The sequence below is a fragment of the Gallinula chloropus genome (genome assembly GCF_964237585.1).
Source record: "Gallinula chloropus genome assembly, chromosome: 4".
Classification (NCBI taxonomy): domain Eukaryota; kingdom Metazoa; phylum Chordata; class Aves; order Gruiformes; family Rallidae; genus Gallinula; species Gallinula chloropus.
In genome coordinates, this window is record NC_140088.1 from 72,710,736 (window position 1) to 72,737,692 (window position 26,957).

The window sequence follows — 26,957 nt, forward strand, 5'->3', positions numbered from 1 at the left end:
CCCGTATGCTGGGGCGGTGGGCTGCGCCCAGCCGAGCCGGGGAGAGGACCGAGCAGAGCCGCCTCCTGATCCGCAGCTCACCGTCGCTGCATGGCTGGACCGGCACTGAGCGGACAGACGGACAGACAGTTGGAACCCACAGACCCCCCACGCATCCGCTGCCGCGCACACCGGGGATCGCCCCGCCGGGCGGGACGGAGGGAGCTGCCCAGCCCAGCCCCTCCTCGGTGCCTGGAGGGGAGGAGGAGAGGAAAAGCATACAAAGCCGCCCGGCCGCCGGAGGAGACGCCCTCCGCTCAGGCTCGCCCACGCCCGGCGTGGCAGCCAGCGCCGCCCGCCCCGAGCCGAGCGCGCCCGGAGGCGGCCCGGTCCCCGCCGCCGGAGGAGGAGGAGGTCCAAGGCGATGCTGGCAGGGCTGGGGCGGGCGGTGCGGAGCGGCTGGCCGCTGGGCAAGCGGCAGCCCGCGGTGCTGCTGGGCGGCCGGGCAGCGCGGAGCAGGCGGGATGACTGCCCGCCGCCTTGCGCGCCTCAGGTAAGACGGGGAGCGGGCGAGGGTTTCCGCGGGACGGCGTCGGGCAGAAGCGGAACTCCCTCTCGCGGCTGCCGGCGCCTCGCCTGCCTTCCCCCCGCGGCGCAGCTCCCCGGGGCCGCCCTGGGGCGCGGAGGGACAAAACTTGCGGGAAGTTCAGCCCCGGCGCGGCGTTACCCCTCCCGGGCTGGAGCCCCCCATCCGCCGCGGGGCAGCCCCGCTGCCGCCTCGCGTTCCTGCGGCCCGGGCAGCGGGGCGGCTGCCGCTGGGGCCCCCGGGCCGAGAGGCGCGGTGAGTCACGGGCGGGGAGGAGCCCCGGTAACGGCGGCGGTTTGGGGACAGCCAGGGCGGGCTGCGGGGCCGGGGCCTCACTTGGCTTCCGTCCTCACAGCCTCGGAAGTCGTGTCTCAGGTGTTGCGTTGTTTTTTCCCGCTCCGAGGTGGCCGGAGAGTAGGTAACAGGCGGCTCAGGCTGCTGTTGAAAAATGCGAGAGGTAACAAGGGAAGTTTTCCTTACGTGCTCTCATGGAACTGCCTCATACGTATAGAAGTAGCAACGTCCATCTATCAGTCTCTGAGCGTCCCTTGGCTTTAAGGAGTCCCAGGGATCCTGTAAGTAGGAAGGATGAAGGAAAACAGGACAGCGACTTTAAGGATCCACTGGGACATAGGACAGCGCGGCTGTAGCAAAGGACGGTCTGCAGGGAGAGGAGACAGTGTAATCCTTGGTCACGGTTTGTAGAAGACAGGCTATGTGTGCTTGCAGGAGCTGCTGAGAAGAAACAACAGAACCTGTCCCTGCGGCTGGGCCCTGTCTGTGGCAAGGATGTCCCTGGGGCACACGGTGACATCCAGAGCTCTGCAGTGCATCAGTGAGCGGCTTCCGCAGCTGGGGTCTCTAAACCTGCCGTGGCAGTTGGAGTCGAGGGGTTGTGCTGGGCGAACCTGGTACTTCCTGCTGGGGGTTGTTGTGCAAGCTGTTCAACGAGCCTTTTACAAGATACCACAGTATTGATTTCCCCCACCTGTTAATGTGAACAGCCCTCCTCTGCTTTGTCACCTGTGTATACGAGGATGTTTAAGAAGGGAGTTTAAGAGAAATATTGATTTAGCCTCCTTAATCTCGTGAAGTTCAAATGCTCAACCACAGTGTGCTGAGACCATCTTGCACCCCACTGGGAGCTTTTAGGCTGCTGTCATCCAGCACACGCTTGTATTACACGCTCAGTTTCTCACCTCTCGACTTCTCCCCGGGTACTGCTGTGAAGACAAGCTTTGTGCTTTTCTAAGGCTCTAAAATGAGACCAACAGCTGATAAAGCTTCAAGAAGGGATGCCAAAAAGAAGAAGAGGATGATGATGAGGAAAAGCTCTTGCTTTGGCAGTGGTGCCATTAGAAAACCTATCGGCCTTCCAGTTTTGTGGGATGGAGCAGAGCAGTGGTGTGGCTTGGGAATTAAATTCTTGCACCAATTAGGTTAAGGAAAATTCTAATTGGGAAAAGTGTTTAATGCAAAATTTTATTTATTAGGTGGAAAATTTTGGAATACATTAATAGAAAATGCTTTTTATAGAAGCATTCCACAGTTCTAGTTTTTCTACAGTTTCTAGTGTGACAGATAATGAAACATACAGATTTCTCCCTTCCTGTTTCCATCTTTGAGTGTCTTTCAATTTTCTGACTGTGTGTCTGCAGAACAGCTCAGGCAGTTAAGGTATTTGTTCTTGTAAACATTAAACGAATGGCCTGTAGCTCTAATTTCAAGCGAGTGAAAATAAAACTGTCCCAATTGTTCTTGCAGTTGTTTAGCTCTTTAGATTTCGATGTAATGCAGAACATCAGACTATGTACATCTTGTCCAATGCAAACGCTGTTGTAGTTACTTACTTTGTCTTCAGCAATATTTTTTGGTTTAGCTTTTGTTGCTGTTATTGTTGCTGTTGTGTGTTGCTAGCTCTGCTGCTTGCCGTTTGGGTGAAAGAGTGTTTTGCCTCTAGCTCTGGAAGGAAAGGTTGGAAGTGCCTGTGCAGTGCTGAGGAGAGCACGCTCGGTAGCTTGTTGCCTTTGTGTTTGGTGCAGCTGGGTGCTGTCACGGGCCGTGTTCTTCAGCTTCTTTCATGCTGTGTTCAGTGATGGGGGTTGCTTTGGCCAAATGCCTTTGAGCATTGACTTTGGAAAGTGGGAGGTGATAATTCAATGGCCATGCAGGGTTGTAGTACGTGTCCTTATCGCATCCTGCCAGATATTCAAATATGGATGGGGATAGTAACTATGTGTGCATATGAGGTGGATTTGTGTGCTGTATTTTGGACTAATAAATATACTGCTCTGGGAACAAAGCAACCACTTTGCAAAGGTTAATTTGCTGTAATTTCTCTGTAAAAACAGATTGCTGACCTAAAGAGCTTTATTCTTCATTATTACCTTCTCAGGTCCGCTTTTAGACAAAATGACAGCTCTTTAATAGCTGTGCATAGGTGCCTTGCCTTTACAAAAATTTGTATAAGCATCTCTTTAAAGTTGAACTTTCTGTTATGTGAGGCTTTTTATTTTTTTACTGCTTAGGCAGACACTTCAGATTTTCAAACCAAGTGAAACGTGTTGTGTTGTGTTCTCAGGATACAATATTCTTACTGCCCATAAATTTGTTCCCGAAAGGGTGTAGTTCATTTTATTAGAGCCCTGGATTTGTAATGCTGCAGTTATTTTGCATGTGGCGAAACATTAAGGTTGCCAGCACTTTCGCTTCCTCTCCCCTTGCACATTTTAACTCCTGCAGCTGTTACTGAGAGAAACGCTCAGCCTGCACTGCGCTCGGGCAGGAAAAGCTTCCCTCCCCGTATCCCAGTGGAGAACAGATGTGTTAACGCAGAGTCAGAGCTGAAAATTGCTGGGTTGGGTGTTGGTTTTTCTTAATATTCATAAACCTTTTCAGTCAGAAAACATCGAAGGGGCTGAATTTAATTTACTTTTTTTAGGCCATCCTAGTTAGTTTCTCTGTTAGCTGAATCTGACTGATCCCAAACTGTGTTGCTTTTTATGGCCGTTCATGTACGTGAGATTCCCGGTTTAGTCCATGCTGTGGAGATCTGCACCAGCATGCCTACAGCACTGGGGATGGGTGGCAACTGTGAAAAAATGAAGCCTGGATTTTTTTCTTAGCTTAAAATCAGGTTTCTTTGTGGCTGTGTAGCCCTGTCCTTGCTAAAACGATCTGTCCTGCGCGAAGATGCTGGTGTGGTGACATTGCCTCCTGCAAGAGACAAAGCTTGCTTTGAATGAGTGTGAGTGGGGGAACTAAAATGGGAAAACTTAAATAAATTCGTATTTTGAAAAAAACCCCATCATTAATTCAGAATGCGTTCCAATTTTGTGTGCAGAGCGCTCTCAAAATTGTAGCTCTCAAAACTGTGCCTCTGGAATACATTGGCAAAGGGAAAGATTGTGTGTAAGCTGGCAAGATCAAACTGCAAAGACTTCTGTGAAAAACATTACAGATTTGTTTTCTTCCTTGATTAGGAGATCACATATTCTTGTTGCTGAGGGGAATTTTCTTCCTAGTTACAGACTGCAGCCAGAAGGAGAGTCATTGGTTTTGTTTATCTGCAGAAAGCAGAGTGGAGAAGGGTTTATTTTAGGTGGTTGTTTTTTTTTTTTGTCAGTTCCCAGTGTCATCCGTATCTGTCAAAATGTTTCTTTTAATGCTTTCAGCTGATAAGTTGTTGACTACCCAGCTCCTCAGATGGGCTTGAACTTTTTTCCTGGTCTTCCTGTTTGGTTTCTTTTATAGTTATTCTTCTTACTCCCAAATTGCTATAATGCTCCCAGCATCATACCTATCTACTTTGTCCTCTAGTTTTAAGTAGTCTTACAGTTGAGGATCGATCTAAATGGGTCCAGATAGCTCCAGAATAATGTGAAATGTGTTTTTTCATTTGGATTTTGACTTTTGCCCCTTTCTCCCCTTTTTCCTTTGCACATGCTCTGCTGTTGGGATTTCTAAGGTACGCTGTCCCAGCAGCAACCCTGGGACATCCCAGGCAGCTACAGGGAACTCAATTATCTCTGAGTGTCTTGTGTAGTGCAGTGTTCCACCTAGATGTGGTTTAAGTTCTTGCTGTGTATTTTCAGCCTACTCAGGCCCTTTGGAAATCGCAATCCAACTGAAGGCAAGAACTGGGAGTAATCTGTGGCCGCTGGGCCTGTTTTCCCGTCTTTCCTTCCCTTTGAAAACCTTGCACAACGAGTGAGCTTGTTGATCCAAATCTTGTTTTCTAAACAGAAACCTTGTGCTTACACTGGTATGTATCAACAAAAACATGCAACCCACTAAATTTGTTTATGGAAGTACTCTTCACTCTTAGAAAGGCTTGTTTATCAAAGCCCTAAAGAGGCTGTTGAGAAAATACCCAGCACTTGCTGCAGGAAATGTGCCTGTGTCAGCAAGTTCCTGTATTTGCCTTGGACACTGTGCCCGTGCCAGAATAACCGGGCGGCGCTGGGAACGGCTGCCAGCCATTTGCTGTTGACCCTTCTCCCTATCTTCTCCCACACTTTTGGGGAGAGATAGGATATATAGCACAGAAATTCACCATCCTTTGTATTTGTACAAGTGGTCTGCTGTACCACTCTTCTGCATCTCTCCTCTCCAGTACAGTTTCTGTACAATAACTCGGTGGCTTGTGAGATATTCTTGTATGTGCTTATATAATTACCTGCAAAACACTCATTTCCTTTGGGAGTTCAGGAAACTTCTAATAACCAGCTTCACTCAGTGTTTGAAATTGGAATCAACGGTGGGACTTGCCAAAATTGTTGATGTCTCTTTTTTGTTCCAACAGGGCATATGAGAGAAGAGATGAATTGGGATATGTAGATCAAATCAGCTCTCTTTTCGTAGAATATTGGATATTTTATTTTGCTTATTCTGAATATGTGTGAGTAGGTGTATGTCTTTGGCATTTGTGTGACTATGGTAATTTCCTAAGAAAGGAAATGAAAAATAGCTCCTACAAGATTGGAGAGAACGTAGTCGTGATCTTCCGGATCACAGGCTTAAAGAAGTTGGAGCTTTGGTGTGGTAGGTAGAGGCTCTGTGGTACTGCAGAAAATGTAAAGGCAACTGAAATTCTGGCCTAACATGACTGTGCATGTACTATTATGCCATGTGTAATATTTCAGCAAACTTCCGGAAGTGCTTCCTCCTGTGCATCATAGGAGTAACAGGCTGTGCTTTCTGAAGGTTGGGAAGTAAATTACTCCAAATTAATGCAGAAGGTTTATGTAAGGGAAAATAAAAATGTATGTAACTTCCTGTTGATAACCATAGCAACATTGTTTATTCATTTCATATATGTTTTTAATTTAGAATGAGGATAGGAATAGTCATACCATGAAGTGCTAACTTCATAGATGATGCCAAATGATGCTGTGATTTCATTTGAAGGAGATTCTGTGGTTATCTTAACAGTGCTGTAAAGGAATTTTATTTTTTGTTGTTGCTCATGGGGTGAGGAGCTCTAAGTCTGGCACTGTTCTTTCTGGCACTCCAGGCAAGGCTCTTACTCTCAGTTTTTGTGTAAAGAGACTGATATTGTACCTCTAGAGGATGTCTGAGTTAAATTGCTTTGCAAATGCCTTTGGTGCTCTGAATATTTACCACAAACCACCGGAGTGCCGAGTACTTTTGCTGTTTACAAACCTAGTGCATTTTTAAAGACTTATGAGCCTCTTCTGATGATGTGGGGGTTTGTTGGTTTTTTTCCTTTTTACATGTTTATGTTTTAAAATCATGTTTTAAAGCTTAGAGGGCAAAAATTTAGACCCTATCCCAGACCTTATAATATTATAATTTCTGAAGGGGTGGGAGAGGAAGGAAGGGGAAATACAGATTTCCTTGTTTGGTTGGGTTTTGTTTCTTGGGCTTTCTTCACCTTCTCAAGGCCTTCTTACACAAAAAGATTTCTGACACCAGAGAGGCACCAAGCAGTGTATTTGTTCTCAACATGTGGTTAAAACATTAAAATCTTGATTTCTCACTTTTCTTTGAGAGGAAATGAGCTGATGGAAAACAAATGGAGCTGGGCATGAGCGGGGCATGCTTTCTCTAGGACCATCTTCACCCTTGATGCATACTTGCAAGTCAACAGCAAAAGTGAATTTATCTTTGGATTGCTTATTGGTGGGGAATGGGTGTTCCTGCAGCCAGATGAGAAGGCAGTAAGCTCTGGTGAGCTTGGAGGTGTTCCACAGTCACTTCTGGGCCTTTTTAGGATATGATGTTAATTGTCTGTTAAGGGCATGTAATACCAGCTTTCATTCCAGGTTGGTTTTTCTTCTCTTTTGCTCTTTTCCAGAAAGGTGAAAGGGAGAGAGGAGTTCTCTGTGTTGCTGCCTTGTCCTCTGGTTTACTGTCAAGATATTGAGCAATAACTTGGTGATCAGGTTATGTGGGGAAGAGGTGGCTTTTTATAAGATCACTTCTGCCAGTCATGACTTCTCACTGTCGTTTCTGGTATCCCAAGCTAATCTGAGGAGCCCAATGAACAATGAAATTAAGCTGTTCTGTGAACTTTTGCAGGGAGGCCAGGAGGAGAGTTTTCAGGCCTACAAGTTATTTGCTGTGACCTTTTCCATCCTCAGCTGACCCTTGAGTCCTGGATCATTTTGAAATTGCATCCAGTGCAGGTATTCTTACATGCTGTCCCCACTATACTTTGGGCTTGCCAGGCCGGCTGTTCTCTAATTCCTGCGATATGTGGAGAGTAGCTTGGTCTATAATAAAGTGCTGCTGCACAGCCCTTTGCAACTGATACAGCATACGAGGAATCTGGGGTGCAGTCATGGTGAGGATAGATGGTTTACGGGGAATGCCTGACCCAACATGCTTGATCCCCAAGTACAGATCTAGACTCTGAAGGTCAGGTCCATCACTAGTAAAATAAATCCCTTGTGTTAGAATGACTCTTTTTACCCTAACGCAACAGCTGAAGATAGAAGTTAAAGCAGGTAACAGATGGAAGTTAAAAACGAACACTGGTCAATTGTCTGCCTACTAAAGATGGTAAGTGTGGTAGTCCGTAAGCTAATTCTTCATCTAAAGGGGGTGGCTGGGGTAAGCAGCCCACTACTCTCTCTGTGGTGGAGTCAGGTGTCAGCAGTCACTACGTGGATGAACAAATAAAACAAGCTTTGTACTTGTCTGGTGATGACTGGCAAGCATAACCTCCCCTTACCGGTGTGGAAACATTCAGTACTCAGGCAGAAATGGAAAAAGGGTGCTTACTGTAAAAATGGGAGATTTATACCTTTTAAAAGCTGCATTTATCATGATGAGCACAGGCAGTGCATCTTCAAAAGGAGAGAAAAAATGAGCACATCACACACAGGCAAGATACAATTTACCTTTTTTTTTTTCCTTCAGATAAACAGTTTTGAAGCCATTATCTTCACATTCTCTGTCTGGTCATTTTAGATCAAAATTACTTCAGTGTTCGCATTCAAGTCAGATGGAGAGAAAAAAATTGCCTTAAGAAATGTTTTGTTTATCTGCAAAGCAGGCAGTGATTTCAGCTTCCTAGTACTTCCCCATTAGTACTTGGAAATACAGTACGAGATCACGAAGTTGATTTAGAGATCACAAAAGCATCTTTAAATGTCTTTTATGTTTGCCAGAGCGGAGGAGAAATCACATTTCTCTTCTGCCTTGCAAATCAAATCTAATATATCATGAGGACATGACTTTGGTCAGAGTACTGTGATGGGGACAAGAGCGTGCTCCACATACTGCGCAGTCACCTGTTTTACCGGGAGTACTTCTGCTGTACTGGTCACAGAAGAATGTTCCTGTGGTCTTGTTTGAGGTTTCTTTTCTTTGAGGACCTGACCTGACCTGACCTTCTCTGTACCTTCTCATGCAAACTGTTCACTATTTGATAGTCTGTACTTTTTGAACTAGCCTCTCTGCCTGTGAGAGCACAGCTGTGAACATATTCTGTGGTGTTCTCTGTGGAAGGAGACTTTTTTTCATAAAATATATCCTTTACCTTTAAAATCACAGAATGGTTTTGGTTGGCAAAGACCTTCAATATCGAGTCCAACCATCTATCCAGCCCTACCAGGTTCAACACTATCTACTCTTCTGTTAAACACCTACAGGGGTGGTGACTCCACCACCTTCATGGGCAGCCTGTTCCAGTATCAGTAAAGAAATTTTTCCTAAAATCCAACCGAAGTGTTTGTTCAAAATAGAAATACAAAGGTGCCAGTCCCCTGGGATGCAGCTGCATCTGCACTCCCAAGGACCTCTGTGGCCCCAGCTGCTGCTCCTCCAGCCTCTCCAGACTGGAGCCCCTCACACGGTCACTGCAGGGTTCCTGGTCTAAGGAGCAGCCCTAGTACAGGCAGGGCTTTGCAGTTGGGGCATCCTGAAGGGTGTGGTGAGAGGGTTGGTGCAGTAATGAGCTTGTCACCAGCCTGAGTTAGATGGAGGCTGGGTGCTGGGGTAGTGGTTCAGCTGGGAGGAGGGCAGAGATTGTGGCTAGCTGGGGGTGTGCAGTTGAATAAGTGTGTTGGCAAATAATCACATTTTAAGTTAATTGCAATAAATTAAGATGGATTAAACTATCTAAAAGCATTTGAGAAGATGGCAAACCTACTGTATAACCACAAGGTAGTTCAACTTCCTTTTCTGCAGATGCTCTGTCTTTGCCTTGCCCTAGACAAGGAAAAAAGCAGAGAAGGGTTGCAAACAGTAAAATGAAAACAATTAAAAAATATAAGCCCAGTGGCAGAAATACACCTGTAATAAAATACAGGCTATATGAGAAGTTGAAGTTAATGGTCTTGCTGTCTTGAAAGCTGTACCCAAGGCTGGCAAGCCTGATTCAGCTGAGCATTGGAAGTCAAGGATCTTTATCAGTGGCTCAGGTAAATACTTGATGCTGTTAACATAAAATAATTGAAGTTTAAAGATAGTAATCTTTGACAACAATGTCATAACAAGGGCTGTGTATCTGATTTGTGTAACTTACATGTTTTAAGTAGAATGGATGCCTGTGAATTGGCTTCTCAGTGGGTCAGCTTTAATTTACCAGCAGCCTTCTCCCCTGCCTCCCTGTCGCCCACCCCAGCATTTGAGAATTTTAAATTCCAGATGAAACTACCAGGAAATTGTTAACAACTCACCAGCTTCTTGAAAGACAGTAATATTTTTTTAAAGTTGACTGAACTCATGAATTGACAGGATCAAGGCAGATGACTTCCCCAGCTCTCTAAGCAATACTGAGTTTTTAGAGCACTACTCATTCTAGTATTTTTAACTAAAGGGAGGAAGTCTCTTAAACTTGGCAGGGGGGGTGGACACAGCAATTGGTGATCTTGAGCAATGTTTTCTGCTGCTGCCAGAGGCATGAGGGTGAGTGTGTCTGTTCTGCCTTCCTCTGTTTTGATTTGACTGCTGCATGGCCCCAGATGTATGTTTAAACAGGAAAACTGAATCAAGTCTTTGGGGCTTTTTGTGAGAAGTTTTTGTGCTCAGTAACCAAATGCCATGATTCAACCCTTCACTGTGTCTGCGTTAGGCAGGACTTTGCTTTTAGTTTACATGTTCCCTTTTAATCTGACATGTTGCTGGTAATTTCCTGGTTTCCTATTCACCTTTGCAAAGGCTGCTTTTAAATGAGTCCTGAACTATGTGGGCGTCACGTTCTTTGTGTTTGTGGCACACCTTTTGGCACTTTGCTCATTGATGTGGAATAAGTTTTGAAGCCATAGTGTGTTCCCTGTAATATCCCAAAGCATAAGCCTTGCTGAAGGTGTAACACAAGGAGACTCTGAAGGTTCAGAATGAGAAGATTACTGGGAGGGTTTTTTTCCTCAGTTGCAATTCATTTAAACCAAAAAATTCTTGAGACAGGATTCCTGATAGAAGAATGTATTCCTGGGCATTGGTACCAGGGCAGTATCTTCTATCTTGCTGTCAGTTCTGACTGGTGCAGTTTCTCAGCTAGCTGCAGTCAAAAGCAGTGTCTTGTCAGGCAGGTAATGCTGTCTTTTGCAGATCTGGAGGTAGCCCCAATTCAGTGTGCAGACACAGAAATTTCTGCACCGAGTCTTCTGTCACTTCTTTCTCATTTTCATTTGCAAGTTGTGAGAGCGTGCTCCAGTATGATTTATGGCAGTAATTTTAAATAACGTTATCTGAAGCCATAAAGTTTGATGTGCTGTGTGATATGAAACTACAGTTCATGTTTAGGTCCGTGAGCTTTAGTCAGAAGCCAAAGGTGTGCATTCAGGGTTCATAGCCTTTCTGGTGTAATAAAATCAGGCATGCTCAGAAGATTGCAGTTGGAAGTTTCAGGCTTGGTCTTGCAATGCTCTGTAGCTGTAAGTGCACTGGAAGTGTCACTGAGCTGGAGTAATTTAAAGAGACATCAAATGGGCTGAATTCTACCTGTTAAACATCACACGCTCCTTGGAGTACCAGCACCAAGCGGTTCATGGCAGTGGAGGTGTAAAATGTATTTTGCTATAGATGAGAGCCTGGTATGACTTAGGGCGAACCATTGTAGTGGTGCAGTTCTTCAGCATTTCATAATGCTGCACATACTGCAGCTTGTTTCCTTGTGAGCTGGTTACCATTCCTTCTGCAGTAGCCTTGTTACCTTTCAGGGGAACAGGGCTGTAACTTTCTTCAGGGATTCCCCTGAGCCAGCGGATGAAAGCTCTACTCTCCCTGGCATTCAAATATAAATACAGCTTTGGGCTGTTGGGAAATAAGATCTTGTAATTGTGCCCTTTAACGCTAACGATTGTAGCACATCTTATCTTACTTGGCATTATCAGTAGTTAATATTTTTTGACATATTAGAAAAGCTTTTGTGCAAGTTATGAATATTCATAACTAATGCAAGAAGTAACTGCATAAAATTACATAATAAAGTACATGCTATCAAAAGTTATTAACAGGCTTAAACCAAATGCTGATGATTCATATTCTGCTAATAATTTTGGATGCCATATAATGTTTAGAATTCAAACCCCCACCCTCTGTTGGCCTTTTGGATGTTCCTAAGAGTTTCTAGATTTTGGATGAGGCTCTGCCGTGGTGGCTCAGCCTGTTGTGTAATCCCATGAGTGAAGGATTTGAGCTTTAAGAAAAGTACACACCTTATGCCAGCAGTCAGACCAGTGAGATCCACCAGAAGCAGCCAGCAGCAGTGTGCTGGTTCACAGGTCAGTGCATGCTCCTATGGCACAGGCTCATTTTATCTGCAAGTGTGCCAGAGAAAAACAATGTATTTTCATGACACAACATCTGAAATACTCCATGTGTACAACCAGTACAAAGTTCTCAGAGTGGCCATCATGAAAAACTAGTGAAGCAGCACTATTTCTAGGCCTGGAGCTGACAGGAACCATACCTGCTCTACTGCTTTTTTGTTTAGCTTGTAGTCACACTCAGGAGGGCAGGTCAGACGTTACATTCAAATGAGGTGGTTGCTGGTGTCAGGGAGGCTCGCTTGCTGCTCTCCGAAATTCACTGGTGCATGTGTCATTTTAAAATGAAAAAAACAAACCCAACCCAGTTTATGGCTCTTGGCGTTGCTGACACCCCAGGTAGCCCAGCCCAAAGCAGTGGGCCCTCAGTCCGTCCGTAGCTCCTGCTCCGGGCACCTTCCTGCTCTTTCACTCGGAGGTCACCACACGGTGCAGCCCGAAGCCCTGCAGAGCGGTGCGGGTCGCGCTGCTGCAGTGCCGCTCTCGCAGCCAGGACTGGGGCACGGTGTGGTGCTCGGTGCTCTCAGGAGACCCACCTCAGCAGGAAGCTGTAGTTGGAGGAACTTGTTTTGTTCCCAGCTTTCATGCCCTGTCCCTGTCTCTTTATACTCTGTGCAGCCGCAAAACAGGTGAGGAAAGAGGTTTCTGGGTACGTTTATGAATCCATACAAATCCTTGCTCTTGGAGCTGGCGCACTGGAAAAGGATATTGCAGCAAAACAGGGTGCTGCCAAAGAGACCGTGACTGTATTTTCCTTTCTTCCAAGATGACAGGTTGAAAATGTGGTTATGAGTCTGTTGCTCAATTGTTGTTAATAAGGGATTTTTTTCTGATTTGCTGTACTTCTAATAAGCCATCACTGAAAAAATTAAGCCACTGTTTTGCACTCCAGGAAGATTCTTCCTGAGTCCTGGCAGTGTTTGTTAGAAGCTACTGCTGCTTCTCCAAACTGCAGTTTTTCTCAAGAAGATGGAAGTTTTATAACATGCGAAAGATTTACAGGATTCCTTTTACTGTGTATTTGGGGGAAGCTCAGCTCAACTCCCACTGCCTATCTTTCTCACCACAAAGCAACAGACAGTCTGTGAGGATGGTGGATCCTGTTTTCTTCATTTCGGTAGGGAGGATGGTGAGTTGATAGTCCTGGGTCTCTGCATTTCATATTGCAGATGGTCTTGGATACAGATTGGGCTCTGTGGGCATGAGTATGCTTTCCACTGTGGCTCATTCTGAGTGGGCTGCTATATCCAGAAAACACTGTCCATATGGAGAGACGAGCTGGGATCCTGGAAGCTGCATGTAGTTGCTCACTGTGTTGGTGTACCTGGACCAGAAACATACTGCACAGTACAGAAGAGCTCGTCTGTACCTTCTCACCGGGTCGGGAAGAGAGCAGTGGTGCCAGACTTTGTTTCAGGAGGCAGCTTTTTGTCTGAGTGTCAAATTCATAAACACAAACCAAAAATACTCCTTAACAAAAGTAGGTTATAGGGTACGGAAGACTTTTTCCCCTCTGTATTTCTATCAGTAAATATCCTCTGTGTCCACCTCAGTCACTTGACAGCAAGCAGTCTTTGAATATTTTGTGTAGGTTTGGTTTTTTTTAGTATCATAACGTCCCAAAAACATTAGGCACTTATTTTCTGAACAAAGTATTATAGCTCTGTGTTCTTGTCTTCCATTAGGATTTGAGCCTTTGAGATGGATTTGAGTGTTTTTTCCCAAGCTTTTTCATAGTCAAGAGTTAATACATTCTTTTCTAAAAGCTGAGATTCTTTCCTGTAGACAAGCAATTATAGAAGATCAGAAAAAAAGCACAAGGATTTGGAGCATATGCATGTCTATGAGTAGCTGATGGATATGTTTTGTTGTCTGGGATTGGATTTTTGTTATTTGGGTTTTTTTTAAGTTGGTCAGCTGTATTGACCTAAGTTAAAGATTGACTTGATAGAATGTGACAGGTGTTTTTTCAGAAGGGAAGGAGTTTCACTGTTAAATTGATTTTCCAAACAAAGGAAGTCTGATTATTACCTTGATAATGTTTTGGGTATCTTCTGTCAAACGTTTTGGGTTTTTTTGTCTCATTAAAATTATAACTGCTAGTTTTTGACTGTTCAGCCTCTCCTACACAACAAGAGTCAGTTTATCTCTATTAGCAGGATTTAAAACAACATAGCTTGAGCAGGCAGGTTTTTGTTAGTAGAATTTATAAATGGCTCAAATTCAGAAAGATGTACCAGTCAGAGCACTACCTGTGCTGGTGTAGCTCCATCTGCAGTAGGAATTCTGCTGGATTTTCCCAGCCAAAGTCCTCGAGCTGGTGAAAGACAAGGAAGCAGTGTTAATCCTAGTTTAAGATCTCAGAAGGAAGAAGAATCAGTGTAGTTATTTACCTGCTTTGCATATACAGGGTATTTTTATACTGAGAGGCTTTGTTGGTACAGCTATGTTACAAATGTCTTTTGTGGACCCTTTGACAAACACGAGACATAATATTTGTAACCACAGTTTTCCAGTTTAATTTACAACCGTTACTAATCAGCTGTTTTCTGTTTACTTTGCAAGTAAATACTTAGAATAGCATTTTGTCATAATTTCAATTTATACATTTAATTCAGAGTAGGGTATTTAAAATAAGAAATATGAAATAATGTGAGGACTGATGCTCTGATAAATGTACAGGGAAGTCTCAATATCTGTGTAATTGCCTCTAGATTTTGCTGTTGATTTATTGTGTTCTATATTGCAGCTGATAGCTTTGATAATTAATGGGGAAGAAAAGTGGAGAGGACTGTTTTTTTAGGTGCTTCAGAGACGGTAGTAGCAGCTGAAGGACTCCCATAGATATATATATCTCCTGTTTCTTAGTTGAGCTGTCTCCTGATGATAGCTGTATCAATAAGCTTGCTCTAATGCTGATAATGCTGTAGCAGAGCTAATGTGAAAAAATTTAAAATACATAACTCCATCTTTAAGATCTTAATTATAGGAAGGCAAGAGGTAAATCCGGTGTTGAGCCAGCTGGATACTAATCACATCATTTTAGTGATGCTGTGAATCAAGGTGAGTGGTTTGTCAAGAATAACATGTCAAATTGTCTTTTTCTTTCCTTAAGTGGAGGTTAAGCATTCTGATAGGTACTCAGTGGAAGCCAGAGGTTCTGTTGACTCTTTTTCCTGGGGAGATCTGAACATGCTGGATGCAACAGGCTCAAGATGTAAGGAAAGAGGAAAAGAGGGAGAAGTGATATTTGTAACTCCAACCTCTCCATCCTTCAAACTTGCCAGGGAAGGAAACGCGGGGGTGCTGTAGTCCTTGCGGTGTGGAGCTGTGGACACTCACTCTGCAACACACAGTGGCCAGGACTCATCTTGCACCCTCAGAAAGCTGCAATAAGCTGGGGCTGCTCTACATTTGCTACTTATCCCAGTAGCTGCTGAGGCCTGGAATTGGCCAATGTTTTTTTCCACGCCTGCCCTTCACCATTCTGGGCTATACCCAGCTGGAGAACAGTTGATCCACAGCTGTGAAATGACACCCCTCTGTCTCCAAATAATTCTAGAGGCTGGTAATCATTCTGCCCCTTGGCTAACACTTGAGGAAAGGGCAAGTTTTTTCTAATTTGTGAAGTTGCAGCTCATAAACCAAGAAATGTTGAACAAACATTCAGATAATTCCTTATTTGAAGAGATAAGAGGAGTGACTGAAGTTCATCTTGGATTAAACGCTGTTGTAATCTATTAGTAGGATCCATTCACATCCCAGAGAAGGGGTACACTTAAGTTGCTAAATATATTATGCTGTCAGCTTCAGACCATAGGGGAAGATGAAAGCATGATGCTGAAATAAAGTTTAGGAGAATCAAGCTGAAAAGTATGTTGGGGTGATTCTGGTAGTTACATATTTACCAGGAGGAGACTGCTCTGAGTCTCCTTATTCTGCAGCCATCAGTATCATAAAGTAATAAACTTTGCATAGATCACATAGATCATAGTTCTCTGGGGAAACGGCTGCAAAGGGTCCTGCTTCCGGAGCAAGGACAACTGATGTCCAGTTCCTTTAAAAAAACAGACTAGAATGTGTTGAGTGTTTGTTGAGAGTCACTGGAAGTTTCTACTTATCTGTAGAATTGGTGTAGCATCAGTGTAAGGGGATATCTGCCTTGGAGTTGATTTTGGCACCTATCAGGGTAGATGCTGGCTGTAATAGCCTGGCTGTTAAAGTGGACATGAATTTAGTGATTTGATAAGGTCACGTTTGGCTGTTTATCAGCTCCAAGTTCAGTAGCCAATCTTGTCTCTCTTTAGCTGCCTGTTTGTAAAGGAAGGAGTTTTTGAGCCCATGATCCCAATGGTAATTTGTGTTAATGTTGTGTCAGTGGGTGCAGCAATTGCACAAGGCCTCTCTCTTATCATAAATCACTTTTGCAGGCATGGTCATGAGTTTGCCAGCCTGACCAGGTGTCCTCCTTCACAGCTCCTTTCATGCCCACCCTGGTTTCTCCCTCTCGTCTGAAATCCTTAATGTCCCTGCAGAGGTCCAGAATCTGTATTACAGGGAAGAGCAGCAGCAGTATGGCAGCACCTGCTGTGGCTTACTACAGCTGCTGACATCCCCCTGCAGCTGCTGCTGCTGAACAGAGAGACTGTCCTTACCTGTACCTTGCCTTGCACATGCAGAATACAAGATGAAGTTCTGAAGTGGCCAGGGTATTTTTTCCAGGCCTTGCTGTCTCACTGGTGCTGTGAAAAGATAGAGCCATTTGTTGAGAGATGTCCCAGCAAAATCCAGTTGTGTAGATGTTGAGGCATCTTGTGTAGATGTTGAAAGGCATCTGAAGAGGAACCTAAAAGTGACAGGCTTTAGGGGGGGTCAGTGTAATACTTGCTGTGTATTTTTTGTTGCAGTAAAGTAAGCTTGAAGTCACTTGATACTCCGTTTTACTAGGCACTATCTCAGTGCGAGATGAAAAATTGTTTGTGCTCCCCCCATCTCCTTGGGAGGAAATCCACTAAATTTTAGCACTCCTGAAAAAAAAAAATTAATAATGAGGGAACCATGTGAATATGCTAGGGTGGTAGGAAAGACCAGTGTACTTTTGTGATGTGTGTGTGTGAGGAATTGTTTCAGGGGACAGGAGAATTAGAGCACTGTGTATGACACTACCTGAAATACTGTATTAGGCTTCAGTGTTCCTGTTGCCATAAAGATACTGATCAATGAAGGGAACTCAAAAGCAGTGTAGATGGGTCAAAACTGTAGAGATTAATTTATGAGGAAAAAACGAAGAGTTAAATATGTATAACTTGCCTGGGCAGCCACTACAGGGGTTTATAAATCTAACAAGCCTGAGAGGTGCAAGCACAGAAAAAGGAAAAGAAGTCTGTAGTCAGGGAAGAGGCTGAAATGGAAACTTTGAGTGTCCTGTGTGTGACTTCCTGAGAGTGAAATGGTCTGAGCTATTCAATACTGTACTTTGGGTGAGGATGGTATTGTTTGGACTGTGATGGCCATTTGTAAGGTCTGAGATAATTTCTTAGTTTGTGTGGTTCCTTCTTGATACCTGATCTGCTATGCCCTCAAAGTACAGGCTAGCACCCCAAAAAATCCAAGGCCCTTTGATCAAAAAATAGTTAAATCAACAAAAATACGCAGTTATTTAAGAAAGTAGAATTTAGATATTGTAGATTTTAAACTAAAAAGTTGTAGGTGACTAGTTTACAATGTGATGTTTATCCTGGTAGGGCTTTTTCCTGCTGAGCCCCAGAACGGGGGAGCACATGGTACTCTTTCAGACGTGATGCAGAGATGATACTTTGATATTCAGATTTTGTTCTTTGCTCCACCACAAGCTTTGTGTGTTACCTTTGGCAAGTCACTTAAACTATGTTTTTTCAGTATGGATAAAGAAGTAATTGTACTTCCTTGCCTGCAGCACTTGTCTGCGGATCAGAGGCTGAGATGCTCAATTGTGTGGTGAAGAAGACACTTACAGTCAAATTATCTCTAAGAGCTCTAAAAGATAAGAACATGTTTTCTGCTTCCAGCCTCTCCCTCTTTTCCAAAGCAATTATTAAAAAAAACCCAAAAACTTTTGGCAGGCTCACTGCTTTGTTGTTGAGCAGCAAATACTGACAGCTGCTGTGTTCTGGGATGAGGTGCTCGTTATTATCTGTGCCTGAGCACCCAGCAGTTGAAAATAAAACACTGGAAAGTCTTAAGGTGCCAAGTGTTCATTTTGTTTCATATACAGGCAGGCAGCTGTAGTTAGGATGCCAACTGTGTATGGTCGGGCTGTTGAAGTGGAGACATCATTCAGAGAATGTGAAGCAAGGAGCTGCGAAGGGCTGACTTGGGGAACCACCTTCTCTTTTCTTGGCAGGTGTCAGTCAGCTCCTGACTGTCACAGGCTGAAAGTGCAGGATATATCAGAGCAGTTTCTTCTTGGGCATTGACTCTAGTGAGATAGGAAGGAGCGTGACTTTCTTGCCACATCAGGTACTAAACAGGAATGTGAACTAAAGCTAATGATGTGTGTAAAAAAGCAGCACCCTACAAAGACCCAGGAATCCTGCAGCCCTATAAACATTTTGCTGTTTGCAGTTTCAGGAAGGAACAAGAGCTTTCTGAAAATGAACTTGAGCTGTTTTGGTACTGTTTAAAAACATCTGTCCCTTGAAGGGTTGAACTCATGAAGCATGTTAATATAGTCAGATAGTTAACAATTGCTTTATAAAACCCCAGTGAATTACACACTGAAAAGTAAATACTGGTTTTCAGCACCTCAACTCATATGCAGGTATGTTTTGGGCACTGGTGTCTGGATAAATCTTTACACTCCAAGATGATGGGTTTTGTTGGTAATTGTTCCAATTCAGTCATCAGTTAAATATTCTGATTTATAGTCAGCTTAGAAGTAAAGCTGTCAAAACAACTGGCTTGATAATGATAAAGAAACAGCTATCAGAGAAGAGGCAGGCAGCTTCTGGGCTGGAGTGTTCTCCAGAAATTTCAGCACCATTTGCTTCTTGTATAATTTCTGAGAAATGCATAAGGAAAAAATTCTTTCTCATTTGTGGGTTGTTTTTTTAAAGATTTTGAAACATCCAAACTTGTCATCTGGCTACTGTTTTTAGTGGGTTTTGACTATTTTTTTCTTTCAAAGGAAGAAAGAAAGAAAGAGGAAATAGATTAAGGATTTACTACATGGGTTGTAGTAATACAACACTGTAAAAATATAGTGATGGATGAATTTATACAGCTTATCTGCCCGACTGCATTGTCTGCAGGCAAGTGGTTGCAGCTCATTGTTTATGAGTTCTCAAAAAAGACTGTCTCATTAATAGTACAGTGGGTTAGGAACCTGCAAATAGGCAGCAGCTGAGGCCCACTATTTTCCCATCTGATTTCTTAAGCACGGGTTTACTTGTCAGATGGGGAAAGTAAAAGCTGTTGAACTGGGTTGCTTGGCTCTGTGTGGAAGGTCTTTATTTTCATGCTCTGAGGAAAATAGTAATGGAATATGGAAATGGGATCCAAGCAAGGGCATATTTCTAAAGGACGTGCAGACTGAGGGCATCTCAAAGCAACATGCTGGAGTGGCAAACAGAACATCACACTTCTGTGTAGGAGGGATGAGGATATTGTGTCTTTGCCACTATGCAGTGGTCACCTCAGAAATTGCTCCTGGCTGCTTTTTTTGTCCCATTACAGTAGTTGTAATTTCCTTTGCTTTCCATGCTGTTCTTTTTCTCTCTAGCTTCAAATGAAAGCCATAAAAAGAGGAGCAAGGCACAAAGACATGAGGGAGAAAGCCCAGTTTCTGAGGAAGTAGATGCATCAGGTGAGAACGCAGTATGCAGTCTGTGTTCCCTGCAGCATCCAGATTGTTGTTGGCTCCACTGCCCTGGAATATTATTCAAGTTCCTGTATCTGTGCACATCCCAGTCCTTTAGATCCATATCTGCTAATCTTCATTTGGCTCACTGGTATTTGGCCTGACTGTTTGGGGAACTGGTATCTGGTCAGCTGGTGGCTTACTTGAGTCATTGGGGACATCTTTTCCAGTGGCAGAGGAGGATTTCACACAGAGAAGGATGGAGCAGAGCTAAATGTCCAAGCTCTGCGCTTTGTCGTTCCCTGGCCGCCTTCCACTCTCTGCATGAGCTGTGTGGGCATCTCAGTCCCTCCTTTGGTGAGCTCCTGTTCCACAGCTTTGCTGGTACGTTCCCAGCAGCCACTAAACCACTCTGTGCATCGGTGCTTCAGACAAAAGTCAGTGCTTTCCATATAATGTATTTCAAATACAACATAGTTACCACTGCAGCAGAATTCACTTGTTCTTGTGGCTTTCCTTCTTGGACACAGTGTTGGGTTTTTTTTCCATACAGAGGACAACTGACTTCCTACTTGGTTGTTGTGGTTGGTTTGCTTTCTCATCCAGTTCAAGATACACAGTTTCCTATAGGTACCTTCTTCTGGATTAACACAGGTTAAAAAGCTCCTAACCTGGTTACTTTTTTCCTGCTTGTTCTTTTGTGCTCAGGTTACAGACAGAATCCACTTGAAACTCTCCTGCCTCTCCTTTCCCTCCTCTATCCTTTTACTGTTTTTCCTCTCACTGGGCTGGTTTTCAGTTGGCTCAGTTTCCTGTTCTGGTTGATCAGCTGTTTGTAGTGATGAAGCTGGGACATGGCATTTTGCTGTGACCTGAACTCCTTATCTCCTTAAGATGATCATAAAATTGTCCTGGTGTTCCTGAATGCTCAGCTAAGGAAATAATGTTTGCAAGCACCTTCAGGCTAGCGGAGGGAGTTGTCAGGATTATTGGAGGTTAAGAGCAGTGCTCACAACAGAGATTCCTTCAAGCCTTTCTTTTCCATCACCGTTGTCTGTCTGGAGCTCTGCAGGGCAGGAAGGTTCTTTATTCCTATTATAGAGGGTCTGCCCACTCTGGATTGCTCTCAATGGTCAGATATTAAGTCTAGTAACAGAAATTAAACCCTTAATTTGCAGCTTATTTTTTATGATATCTCAGGCTCTCTTAGGGAAAACACAGGCTGTAATACCTGTAAAACTGAGGTGGTAATAGCAAAATACAGGTGAGATGGTAGGGATTATTAAAATGCAAATTGAATAAGAGGGAGGTGTCACTATAGGAATGGTGGCACCAGTGTGGGAAGCAAAATTAAGGTAGGTAAGGAGTTGTGGATAAAAAAGCAATGAGTCTCTAATGCCATACTTTGGTGTTGTGATGCTGATCACGCCTGCCCTACTGAGCTCCCCTCTGATAGAATTAAACAGCACAGAAATACAAACACTGCTGCTGAGAACAGCTTTACAGCTAATGTACTTCCATTTCGTACCTTTAGGCCTGCAACATACTGTGAAAGCTTTTATAGTGTAGCAGCCCACTTCCCTCCCCTGTCTGCTTGGTTTTGCAGAATGTTTTGTCAAACCTGCCAGTGGTTTGGATTCATTCTTTGGAATACGAGGAAGTGGGATTTTCCTTCTTTAAACCAATATGGGAGAGGTAGTCGGTTATTACTTTTTCTCTGAAATAACTATAAATGGTAAACTCTAAGAGACTGGTAAACAGTGGTGGTGGGTTCCAGTTGTTGCTCCTTTCCTTGGGGCCACTGCAGGAGTGATGGTCTATCACCTGATGGTTGGATGTCACGATGAGCCTTCCCCACCTGCCCCTAAGCAGGAAACAGTCAAGCTTTCTAATGTGAAGCTGCCACCAAGATCTGGCAGACATTGATTACTGAGGACTTCAGCTGGCAAAGGAGAAGAAAGAGTTAAGAAGAGCTTCAAGAACAACAGGAAGACTTTTTTTTTTTTTTTTCCTGTCTTAAGATATTGTAGCTTTTGTGTGTGTGTGTATCTGTGATGGGGGTGGGACTAGCTGATCTTCAAAGGTCCCTTCCAACCCAGTACATTCTGTGATTCTATTACTGGCTTTGTCTTAGGCTGAATTGCCTGGGAACACCAGGAAACATGAGTGTTGCCTTGTGGGACACTCTGTTCTGTGTCATTTTGAGGTACATGCAAAGTTGACACAAAGGTAAAGATCCCATCCCAGCTTTTCTTGATGTTTATATTCCGGTAGCCTTTAGCGATGTGATTATAGGTTGTGTAGAACAAGCTGTCAAGGGTAGCTGGCTCGTAGGCCTAATGAGCATGCTTTTCTGCAGATGTGTGACAAAGATGACACTGGTCATGTCCTCAGCCACAGGACTTGTGTTGTGAGGCAGGGAGTGGGAAGTGTTGGCAGGTCCCTGGCTGGTAATGAGGGGGCTGTCTGTGTGCCTGCCTCTGGCAGTGGGTAAGCCATTGTCTTTCCCTCTCTGGGGGTATTCATTTGCATCTCTCACTTCCATTCAGTCTCCAGTTTTTCTATGCAATGTGCAAGAGCATAGTAACCTTGTGATCTTCACCGCCTCTCAAGATTGAGCTGAAATTTGCTGTGAAGTTCAGAAGCTCTTAAAATCAGGGGAACATGCAACTCTTACAGGAGCTTCCTTGCAGACCTGTGCTGTGATCATGGTGCATAGGTACAGGGCAATGAGCAGACAAATGGATTAATTTTATCTTAGGAAATACTACAGGAGCACATTTGACTCTTGGTGGTCTTAGATGGGTGGAGGAAGAGCACCGCCTCAGCATGTGTGCGTGCCTCAGATGCTCATTTCTGGCTAGGGGCAGGCAGTTCTGGGCCCTGAAAGGCATGGGTTCAAGCCTGTCTTCCAGTGTCTCTTTACATGGAGGTAAAACTGTGCTGTTGATTTTAGAATAAGATTTCATTAGCCAGAGGTTTCTTTTGTTTGTTTTCAATCTCATAAGTAGTGAGGGGCACAATCTTTTGCTCAGTGCAGCAGTGTGCTGGAGGAACAGAACAGATGGCAAGTGGAAATCTTTGTAGTTCTATGTTTAGATTGTTTTCTTCTTTTTGTAAACTTATTTGTTACTATTTTGACCACATTGGTCAGGTGGATTTGGGTGAGTGCTGGGAAATGTGGTGGATCCTTTCCCAAATGCAGCTGTTCAGCATGCTGATAAGAGTGTAAGAGAATTCCTTTAAAGAAAAATAAATCTCTTTAGATGAGTAAAGCCCTTTTTCAGCTCCATGAAAGTGGTCTCACTGCCTGTGTTTGTATTCCTGGTTGGTATGAATAAATATTGTCTTAGTTTTTAAGAATGGAGTGCCATGTATTACAGAAAGTTTAATGATAATGCAGTGTAACATACAATTTATCAACACCAAAATAAAAGCCTATTTGTTTCAGAACGTTGTGGAGATAACACAGGTGATAGGAAAGTGAGGATCTGCTGCAGGTGTGACAGGCATGGGAAGACCACCTTGGAAACCTGGAAGGCTAAGGGGGGGAAAGCTACCAAAATGGGTGTTCAGCTGGTTAAAAAAAAAACCCACACTCCTAAGCTCTTGTCTTGCTTACAAGTCCCTCTTGATACTGCTGAATTTTATTCTGATCTAACAAACTCCTGTGTGACTCTACTGGAAATTCAGGAAGACTTGCTCGGGAGGCAGCAGCTCTTCCTGGCTGGTGAAGATCAGCAGCTCTGTGTGGCTATGTGGGTGGCTCTGCCCTAGTTGCCTTGCTCTCAGTGGACCTGAAACAATACGTGGGATTTTCTCCTTGCTGTGGGCTTCAGGATGTGATTCCACATAGCAAGGCTGGAATGCAGATTTTAAGGTTCTGCAAGTAAATGAGTGCTCTTAGGCAGCAAAACAGAAATAGAGTCAAGTTGGATCAACACAAAATAATAATGCTGTTCCTTACCAGAAGAGAATTTTTAAATTAACTGGGGAGTTCACTACCCACATCCACCTAGTTTTCAGGCTTTTCTAATTTAGGGCAAGGGCAGGAAGGATATATCTACCAAACAGCCAACTGAAGTTCATGATGCTGCCTCTGATGTCATTTTCGCATAGCTCAGAGCTTGGGATACTTACTCTAGGTAGAATAGGAGTATGAGTATCTACAGAGTGGCCTATCATTTACTTTTGCCAGTTAACGTGAAACTGGCTAGTAAGTATTCCTTGATTTGTTGCTTTAATCTTCTAGAGGTAATGTTTAGCATTTGACATAGTCTCCCTTTCCTTGGGAAAAAAAAAAATGAGTCTCTAAGTACCTTAAAGAGGGTCAGTGGTTTTCTTAGAAAATCCTGACTCCATATCACTTACATGTGAATGCTGTGATCTTACTTATAGGACATTAATTCTGAAAAAAGTTAGTAATTTTTTTAAATGATGATGCCAAAGACTTTTTACTGATTGCCTCAAAATTGCCTGTGGCTGACAGCTTAGGATTTTAAAACAGAAAGGGATTCAGCTACTCACAATTTGACAGAGGCTGGGCCCTGGCTGCTGTGTAATTCTGTAAGGAAACAGGTAATGGCATATAATGTAATAGAGGTATGAGATGGCAGGCAGGCTAGCTTGACCATGAAGAGAGACAAAAAAAGTCAAGTTTCTTCTGATTGCAGGGAATCCATAAGCACTGATCATGCTCGTGCTCTATGAAACCTTTTGCTGTTGTCTCTATTGCATTTCATCTTTAATTTATATTCTCGAAGCCAGTTGTCCTTGTAAAATTCACCTGCAAACTTGTCTTCCTCCTTTTTGTACGAGGAGTCAGTCTGGCAGTGTGAAAGGTACAGTCATCCGTTTCAAATCTTAGTTTGACAAACCAGAGGTAGGACCAAGTAAGACCTGACTGAGGTACCAACATGCCGATTAGTAATACCTACTAAAATATACTTGTCGTTGATTCATAAATAAGATGTTGTTAAAGTGAGAGCACAAAATTAACTGTGCTGTCACATGTTTTGGGGGGCTGTTTATGAGCTCTTACCGGTTCCTATTTGAGTATCCTAAACATCTAAACCAAAATACAGTTACTGGTAATATGTGCAGATTACCTAAACGATACAGTTTACCAGTTGTTTGGCTGATTTACAGAGATGTCAGTGGTAGGTAACTGCACGCTTGCTGAGATGGATTTCTTTTCATCCCTTACAACATGTAAAGGCTGAGAGAAGTTAGGGTAAGGGTCATTATTTCTATCTTAAGATACCCCTATTTCAAGATACAAGGAATTCAGGTCAGAGGTTTTTCCAGTATCTTGTATAGCTTGCTTTCACCCAGTGGTGTCATTTGAATAGGTTTAAAAATAATGAAAATAAAACTACAGGACATAACAAGTAAGATCCTCCATGTGGAAACAAAGATCGTAAACGGCAGGTTATGTTCTCTAAAGCAGCCATTCTGAAAAGGGCATGGAGGTTGTGACAGCTGGATTGGAATCTCATTTTGAGGTTATAGTCAAAAGATTTTTGGACAGGTGAGTTTGAGGAGGGAACTGTGAGGTAGGAGCATTATTTTCCCATATAACATGAGTGAGTCTGGAATTTTGAATGTTGGAAAGCTGGAGTTTCCTTTAACAAAGTTACAAGGACTGTTTCCAGAGCAGAAAAATACTCTAGGAGAAAAAACTGAAGGCTTTAAATCTAAGTAGCTTCCTATGGTCTTTGGGTACCTACAAAGGAGAGACATTTCTGAGGCAAAATAGCTGTTAATATGAGCAGATAAAACTCTAGAGAAATAACTTGCTCAATCCATTAAATGGAAACATAGTGCCTGGTTGTTTGGGTTGTTGGTTTGTTTGGGTTTTTCTTTTACTGTGCTAGTTTGTAATTGTCATCTCTGATTTATGGAAAATCTACAACATCCATCTATTAAATCAAGGCAGAAACTTTTTCTGAAAAAAATGTATTTCAGTTTATGCTGAGTTTTGTGCAGAAGTTGCCGTGATGTATTATGCAGCACACCAGATAGGACTGATCCCACTTACCCATTCCCTCCTTAATATCTCTGGGTGTGTTTTCTGATCTGTACTGGTGCTGGTTTGATTGTCTAGCTGTTTTTAATAACTGAACTTGATGGGGAAAGAAACAAAATACAAACAACACCAAAACAAACCAAACAACCGCTTTCCATATGATGCTCTTACCAATATAAACGTCCAGTAAGCAGCGACGTGTGGAAATGCTCCATGTCAAAATATATACAGGGCTAAAACACAGAAAAAAATGAGGGAGTTTGTCTTGTTTGACAGCCAGCACAAAGAAGACTTCTCCCTGGAATCTAGGCTTGTGTTTAGATGGCAGAGGTGTATTTTCTGGTGAGACCGGCAGGTTGCCTACTTGTGCAGAAGACCTGGACTCTGCAACGTGACAGCCCAGCGTGTGTCCGCTGCAGAGACCTGGAAAAAAAGCCCTAGTTCTGATGATCGGGTGCTGCTCGGCTCCTTTCTGATTTGCAGCCTTACTCACAGGTTTCTCTGTTCTGCCTCCCCCAAACAAGTCTGGTTTTGTGGAAGTAAGGGTCCCCATCCTCTGCTCGATTGCTTGTGAGGTTGCTGACCAGAAATAGCACTGAGGTAGTTAAATAAGGTTACAGTCTTGGCTACACCTATATTGGAAGTACATAAATAGTACTCATGCATTGTGACAATTCTTATGCAGCTCTCTTTCTAATAAAAATGTGGGAAGATAAAAGCTAACAACAAGCAATTATTTGCTATCCACATATGATGTTTATCTGATTGCACTAGATGTTTGATTACAGTGTTTTTGTTACTGCAGAGACATAGATTGATTTTTGTGTGGTTGTTTACATGAACTTTCCTTACATATAGGATATCATATTTGTGCACTACCAGAACAAATTAATTTGTGTACCTGTTGGCTGATGAGCTTTCAACCTTAACTGAAAAAGTAAGTTTCATTCAGGGCATTTTAAATGTAGGGGGATAAAAAATAATAAATCAGACACAGGTATTGTTAGTGGTGTTCTGTCCCTCTCTACTACCCTGAGGAGTACCAGTGGATCTGTGTGGCATTCCTTCTCTGCTCACTGGTTTCTCCTCTAAATTCACCAATGTTCTGTTTGTGATAGGCATTTATGACTAGACCTTTCACTGTTTTGCATTTCCTCTCAGCTAGTCATTAGCATATTAAGTACATTATCCACTTTATCCTTTTGAAAAGGCAAATCTTGAACATGAATATTTGCAGTTTGAAGAATATTATTACCAAAAGCATGAGGATGGCTGATTACAAAT

The 26,957-nt window shown here is 43.3% G+C and overlaps 1 protein-coding gene across 1 annotated transcript in view; it reads left to right on the forward strand.

Annotated features, from left to right (window-relative positions):
- The first annotated feature begins 388 nt into the window (after positions 1 to 388).
- MCUB (mitochondrial calcium uniporter dominant negative subunit beta) overlaps positions 389 to 26,957 on the forward strand; it is a 47,080-nt gene continuing 20,511 nt past the window's right edge. The window contains exon 1 of the mRNA XM_084263918.1: positions 389 to 532. Coding sequence (XP_084120044.1) covers positions 404 to 532 — 129 coding nt within the window. The 5' untranslated portion in view covers positions 389 to 403. The remainder of the gene's footprint in view (positions 533 to 26,957) is intronic.